Source organism: Sparus aurata, chromosome 21 (assembly GCF_900880675.1).
Source record: "Sparus aurata chromosome 21, fSpaAur1.1, whole genome shotgun sequence".
NCBI classification, from domain to species: domain Eukaryota; kingdom Metazoa; phylum Chordata; class Actinopteri; order Spariformes; family Sparidae; genus Sparus; species Sparus aurata.
In genome coordinates, this window is record NC_044207.1 from 34146095 (window position 1) to 34153893 (window position 7799).

Below are 7799 nucleotides of genomic sequence, written 5' to 3' on the forward strand. Positions count from 1 at the left end.
TTTTACTGCTCTCTTCCTGTCACAAACACTGTTTGACGTCTGTTCATCTGTTGGTTTTTGTTCAGGCTGCTCGCATCATTTCTCACTGTGGGATCTTTATAACAGGAGCAGTAGTAGGTGGCTGAATGAAGGAGTTTAACTTTCTGGATCTTCAACCCAGCTGTTTGATTTCACAGCTGAGAAATCATTTTTCTGAGGATGATACTGTACGACTTATCTATTTACATACTCCTGTCAATATCAAAATCACTGTGAATGTTTCTGTGTCTTTCTTCTGGTACCAGATACATAGCTGCTGTCACACTGGTCAGTTCCTCGACAGCTGAAGGAGACGTCTCCATCAACTCTCCTGGTCAATGTTAAATCCTCCTGAATCAGCTGTGCTGCCATGGCAACCAGCGCTGTAGAGAAGCAGACAGATAGATGAAGGTCAGTGTGACAGTGTTTGTTCCAGGTGGACTTTGTTGGCTCCTGATTGGCTGGAAACACTCACCTGAACACAGACAGCACAGAGCAGCAGCTGGGAGGAAAAGCATTTTGTGCAGTGGTGTTTCCTCTGGTGAACCTGGGGAGAAGTGGCGCTCTGACGCAGCTGAGGCCAAACCAGGACGAGCTGCCAGATCAGACGAGGGCCACGTGGTTTCTAACAGGTCCTCAGAGCTCCCATCAGCCCCTGCGGCTCACAGATAAGGCCGCCGCTGCCGATCGACGGCTCGGCTGAAGCTGCCGTGTGATAGAAATAGAAACCCACATTCATGTGAGCAGCAACACATTCAGGTTGGTGGTGAATTTAGTAGCACAGACTGTTATCTGTTGTTGAACAGCTGTGATGAAAAGACAAAAGGACAAATCCACAAAACTCCTCCACTGTGATTTGAAGCCTTAAACGTCCCCTTACATTTCTGTCATTTCACTGAATCATTTCATTTCTATGACACATCAAACCTTTTCCACACACAGTGTCACATCTTTATTGTGTCTCCTGTTGTTCAGTCTCTTCATTAAAGCTACAGGATGTTTCACTGAGGGAAAGATTCAAAGCCAAGACTCCATCAAATGGAACATTTCAACATGTCTGCTGCATCATTTTACACACATTTCCCCAAAATCCAGCCTGACACATTTGGTTGTTGTAAACTTTGGGATCTCCAGCAGAACGTCAGATAAAGTTCAGAGGGTCAGTTTGTAAAGACGAAGCCAGCGGAGGCTTCAGAAGAGTTGAAATCCAGCTGTGCTCCTCATATGTGAAGCAGTGGTTCTGGTTCTGTTCCCTGGAAGGAGCTCAGGGCTCTGCTCTCTACTTCCTCCATGTAGAGGTCAGCCACAATGGGAGACACTGGTGAAGCCACCACAGCTGTGCTTCTGCCTGTAAAAACCCTCCTGGGATGTGAAACAGGTGGTATTCAGGCAGAGGTCGGGTCCAAAAAGTGGTCCCAATGAAAAGAGACAATGTGTGGTTTGTAAGTGAGCTTTAAAACGACACATAGAAGTGTTTTCTGATGTGATGAAACTATCAGCAGGACCACATCATTTGTCTCTGTCTGTCAAAAGTGTCCAATAAGAAGACAAATCAAAATAGAAACTATAGAAGAGCAATTCAACTCCAACTTACAAGGCAAGCAGTACAAATACACACAGTACCCACCAGCAGAGATGTACTTCAACTAATACTGCAGTACTGTCTCAAGTGAAGTGACACAGTGCTGTGATTAGTTAGACTTCTATAGTTATAGTTAGTATAGTACATGTCAGAGTAATGACACCATCTACTGTAACAGGCAGCAGCAGAATAATATAGTAATTAAGTTCATAATATAGTTGCAGTAGAAAAAGTATTTGAAGTATTTTTAGAAGTAGTACCAACAATAATGCCAGTAATACTCCTCATTTACTGCTGTGTGTTTTTTATCACTAGATGTCACTGTGGGTTTGTCGCCAGTAAAATAAGAGGGCGGGAGCGTCATGGTGTCGTCATGGCGACCGTCATCAGCATCACGTGGATGTCCCTGCACTTCCCGTGACTGACCACAGGGTGGTGGTGTTTCTCTGTGATGTTTAATGTCAGCACCAGCAGCAAACACAGAAATCCAGCATGTGATCAGCTTTAGTTTGAAATGTGTCACACAGCCGTGGTGGAAGAGCTGATTTATTGGTGTGACAGCGATCTAACAGCGTAAAAACACATGTAATGTCACACATGTGTTGTCTGCTGAGACAGCTGCAACATGTTGTCATTCTTCCAACAGTGTTTCATGGTGAAAATGATCCAAGTGTTCAGAGTTAGAACACCCAGAACAGAACAAACATCCCTTCAGATATATGCAATGTATCATAACTGTTCCTTCAGCTTCTTAAAGGAACACACTGACATTTGTCTGCTTTGGTTTGACGCTGTTATTCCATTTCAAGCAGATTTCAATCAGGAGAGACGAGTGAATGAAGTAAAGATCATGTTTATGACAGCAGATGATATGTGATCAGTGAGTCTGCTCACAAAGTCTTTGTCACTTTGACTCTACAGGGAGATTTTGTGATGGAGGGGCGTCTGAACAGCAGCAAGAAAAATCCATCAAATAAATAAAAAACAGCCCAAAGTTTCCCCCAAAGAATGCTGACTGACTGAGCAGGAATGAAATGGACACAATTAAACAAAGATGGTTTAATCTGTGAGGAGATAACACATAAAGTCTGACATGGAAAAAAAATTAGTTTAACTGATAAAAATAACACTGAACTATGAACGGAGACAGGAACAAAAGTTTTATTTGTTGGTCTGCGATGAGCTTCACTGAACTTTCACTGGAGCTTCATCTGAAAAAAACATTTACAGGAAACATTAAATAAAGACGCAGCTGTTTGTCTGATATTCTGAATGAATAGAGCTAAAGGAAAATAAATACTAATACAGGTAGTACTTCATTATATTCATGGACGTGAGCTCCAGGTGGGGGGTCACTGTTGGTCTCTGGGCTCAGTTTCAACTTTGTGTGGGTGGAGGGCTCAGTGGAAAAAAGGCTTCCAGACAACAAGAGAAAAGACAAAGCAGTCCAGAGAGGGAGAGGAGTTGATGAGTGTGTACAGCAGCAGATATGAATCTGTTCTCAGTGGTTATTAGGACTCATAAAAAACTGTTGAGAGCCAACCAGCACTTCCTTTCCTGCAGCAGACGGGCTGTGTGGGTTTCTGCTCTGCAGCCTCCTCACCGTTAGCTGCACTTTTTCACATGAACAACACAATGACAGTTACAACAGTTACAGCGCTCAGTACTCACTGTCTCAGCTTCCATCTGTCTTATTCACCTGGGAGACAAACCTGGGAGCTGAGAAGCTGAAATAAAAGAGGTGTTGATACTGTTTGATTGATTCTGTAAAGGTGACAGTTTACTGACAGTTTCTGCAGCCTGACACCAACTTGGAAGGCGACTGATGAAGCTGCTGTGTGATCATTTTATAGCAGTTGTAGCTTGAAAGCAGCTCGCTCTGCTGTTTGTTCATGTGTGTAAACAACAGTGTCATCAGCGTAGAGTTTGACATCCACACTGACACAATTATAAAAGGGGCTCAGCACTGAACCTGGTGGCACAGCCACACCTACTGACTTGTACATAATAGCTATATGTTTCTGTTTGCTTCTCTTTCTTTAGCTTTGTTGTCCTTGTTTAGCTGTATGCTAATATTCACATCTTCCTCTACATTTGTTCTTGCTGCTGTGTGAAAGTTTATTGAGAGCTAATTACAACCAGAGTCAAATGACTTGTAGGCGTCAACATACATGGTCCATGAAGTTGATTCTGTTTCTGATGATTTGCTCTGAAGACAAACTGAAATCCATAAAAACAAGACTGTTTCTAAAACACACACTGTGATTTTTCACTTTATTGAGAATGTTACACTGAAAGAATTGAACAAAGCTGCCACACTCTGCATAATGTATTAAAAAGAAAGACAAGAAGAGAAAAATACAAAAACAATCAATATCTAGCAGACAGCTAATGATTCAGCTTCATGTTCTATTATTATACAAGTCACAATTCAAAGTGGAAATAAACTAGAGGATGAAAATAACACTATAGCACAGAATTTATACTCAGTCACTGCAGATATATATGTGTATATATGTATTTATATATGTAGGATGACTGAATCTAACCTGTGCATCAAAAGATACATTTTACAACCAACCACAAAACATGAACACTGACATTTGTGAGTGCTGATCAAAGTGATCAATGAGACGAACTGATGAGATTTGATGGTGAGAAAAGGCGAGCAGAAAACAGTCAGTCAGCATGTGAGCAGTTGGTGGACGGTCCCTTGTTTCAGAGGATCCTCAGCAGAGAGAGTCCAAAGCAGTACACCAGACTCTTCACTATCAGCACTGTGTAGAGCACACAGAGCAGCTTCACCTGGTGCTGGAGCTGCTGGAAAACTGCTGGAAAACGAGACCAAAAGAAATGTCAGTCCTCTGCTCCTCTGCTCTCTTTGACAGCGTCTCCACATGAAGCTGAATCACTGCTGAACACAGTCACCAAGCCTTCATTACCTTGTTCTGTTTGGGCCTCCACTGTGCCCCCCTCGTGCTGGACGGAGCAGCGGTATTTATACGCGCAGGTAGCGTTCCCGTCAACCAGCAAGATGGCGGCGGTGCGTCCCGACTCTCTGAGCTCCAGCTGCTCTCCCTCAGCAGGGAGCCATGGCTCCTGATCCTCCTGTCTTTCCCAGGAGAAGCGGACCAGAGGAGGAAACATGGCTGAGGCCACACACAGCAGGGAGCTCCTCCCCTCCAGGTGGGCTCTGGATGCTGCTGGGTACACGCTCACCACGGGCTTCACTACCTTCTCATTTGAAGCTTGACAGCAGCAACAAGCAGCACAGACACACATTGACACAGTCAACAGCAGCTTCCAGCACTGCACTGCATTCAGTGTGATCCTGGAAACTACATGGACTCTGATCACTAAACTACTCATCAATACAGCACAAGTTCAACACATAGACTGGATTCACCTGCACATCAAACACACTCATCATGTCATGTCATCATATGTTATATGGGGACAAACAACATCATGTGTTCAGCACTTCTTTCTTTCAATGTGCACATTCATCATTATTATGACTCTTACTAATAATAATATAACATCATATTTTCATACAATGGAAAATCTTCATCTGTATCATGATAAAAGACAGATTATAATAAAGGACATATTTACCCTCAAGTTTAATACGCGCTGACATTTGAATGTTGACATTATTCACCACGTATTATAAATACTTTTAAAAATACATCTGGGATGTCATGATTTTCATAAATATTTACTCCTACTACATTATTACAAATACACGTTTTCATGTGACTAATGTAAACAACATGTCATTCAATATAAAAGAATGTACAACTTTGTTGTTTTCACGATATGAAAATGTTATCATGATGACAATGTTCGTTTACAAAATGTAAAAGTTGCTTTAAATATTTTGTTCATGTATATTTTACAATAAAATATATATTTAAGTTCATATGAAGAGTTATTACATGTCCAATACATTACAGATGTACCAGCGTGTACTTTAGTCCAGCTGATAAAGAAAAGCAAATCATTCATCAATGATATCATAATTTTTTCTTAGTATTTTTACATTTATAGACAATTACAATGAAATGTTCAGATATGTTAAATATCTATAGTAAGTGCTTCGTAATGTAATCTGAAGAAAGGTGATAATTTATTGATCCTTTACAGGAACTTCAGATTTTATTTAATTAAATTTGATAATATAATATAATATAATATAATATAATATAACATAATATGTCATAATAAAAACAGTATGTCACACACAGTATTTACCATCACATGCTAAAGCATTGAATTCTAATTATTTTACATTCGGTTTGGAATTAATTTTTTTTGTTTAAATTATATGTGAAATTAATGATGAATATATGTGTTATTACATATTACTTATTTAAAAGTCAATCAACATAAAAAGTACACATTATCATGCGCCATTGTATATCATAATATATTATTTTTCAAATAAATAATGATTTTTATATTTTAGTGTAATTTGTATATTCTATATTTATTGTCATATATTGAGTATCTGTTTGTTTTCATGTATTAATATATTTTAAACATAAAGACATTTGTACCATTGTATCAAATACAACTGTCATAAGGTCAGCTTGACTATTTAATAATGAATTATTAATTATAGTATACAACATATTTAAAGTTATATGTTTATCAAATACATTTACTGACATATATTAAATGATGTTTAATATCATATATGATGTTGCTTTATAAAAACAAGAGATGGTGCTGAATTACTGAGAGGATCAAATACTGTATATTTGTAACATTGTCAATATCAAACTTTTTCTCTATGAATCAGTTTGATCTCCTGCAGAAATAAAGAAGAACTTCAGCTGTGCAGTGAGATTTAAACATCTTTTCAGGAGTTATGAACCTTTTTATGGAACAATAGCTGCACGGCTGCAAGAATTCTCTACTAATTATGAACAAACTAACATGCAAAGCCTGAAGCAGCAGAAACTCATTAAAAACACATTTTACACTTGTTCATTAAACAACTGAAGGAAAATGAAGCTTTATTCTTACCTGTTACAACCAGTTTAGTTCCAGAGCCAAAGATGTAGTATCCATATGTTCCTCCCACAGTGAGACAGAGTAATACAAAAACCTGTGTGCTGTTGAACGTGTCGGCTGAGGTGAACGAGTCCAAATGATGAAGCAGGATCATGTTTCAGCTCCATGATGTGTTTCTCTAATGTTCATATCAACATGACTGTCTCTTCTTTTATTGTCTTTTTAGACACACTAGCAGTGTTGCTCTGTGGATGCTAATGTCTGTCGCTCCACTACTTTAGTCCACATGGATTGGACCTGGACCAAAGGATGGATGGATGGACTGACATGACATTTTTCTACAGACATTCTTGGTCCCCAGAGGATGAACTTCATTCATTGACTTTGTTGATTCTGACTTGTTATCTAGCTCCACCAGCAGGTCCACCAGTTCCTGGTCCTCAGTCGGCGGCCCAGTCGACACCTGTTCCTGCTTCCTTGTCTGCAGGTCAGCAGACTGGCTCCAGAGCCGGACCGGCGGTCTTTCCTGATCCCCGTCCAGACCTCCAGCTGCAGGCCTCCTGCTCTGCCTTGCAGCAGTCCTCTGTTCCTGTTCTGCAGCAACCTGTCTGAGCTGAGCTGCAGCTGTCTCCAGTTCCTGTGCTGAATCAGTCTCCTGTGGCTGTGGTTCTGTAACCTCTTGTTTTCCTGACTCTGACAGCTCCACCAGCTCCAGCTTATGTTAGAGCTAATAAAGGACAGTGGCACTGGGCCTGATAATGTGCAATTAATAAAACTATTGTGTTGGGAATGTTCAGTTTAAATTCAGCTGACTCACTCTAGAAGAATAGATATTTTTCAAGGCGTTTCCCAGGTGTCCCCCTGTCAATGTAATCTCGCGGATAGTTTATAATCATATGGATGCTGTTATAATGTGCAGTGATTGAGATTCTGACCCACCAAACATCCTGGAAAGTGACAAAGTTACGTTTTTCACTCTAAATTATATAATTACATAACCTCCATCAGTGAATGCTGATTTCGGATGGAAATGTGACGAAGACTTGGTAGAACAGGTGGGAGGACAGACGCTTCTCCTCGTATATCTGCGGTATTTTATATATATTCTTCACACAGGTGGCTGTGGATCAGTGGGTAGAGCGGGTCGTCTAGTGATCGGAAGGTCACTGGTTCGAATCTC

The 7799-nt window shown here is 40.3% G+C and overlaps 1 protein-coding gene across 1 annotated transcript in view; it reads right to left on the reverse strand.

Annotated features, from left to right (window-relative positions):
- The window catches only part of LOC115572512 (uncharacterized), a 23746-nt gene extending 16775 nt beyond the window's left edge, over window positions 1–6971 (reverse strand). The window contains exon 1 of the mRNA XM_030402659.1: window positions 6632–6971. Coding sequence (XP_030258519.1) covers window positions 6632–6773 — 142 coding nt within the window. The 5' untranslated portion in view covers window positions 6774–6971. The remainder of the gene's footprint in view (window positions 1–6631) is intronic.
- Between the last annotated feature and the right edge of the window lie 828 nt (window positions 6972–7799).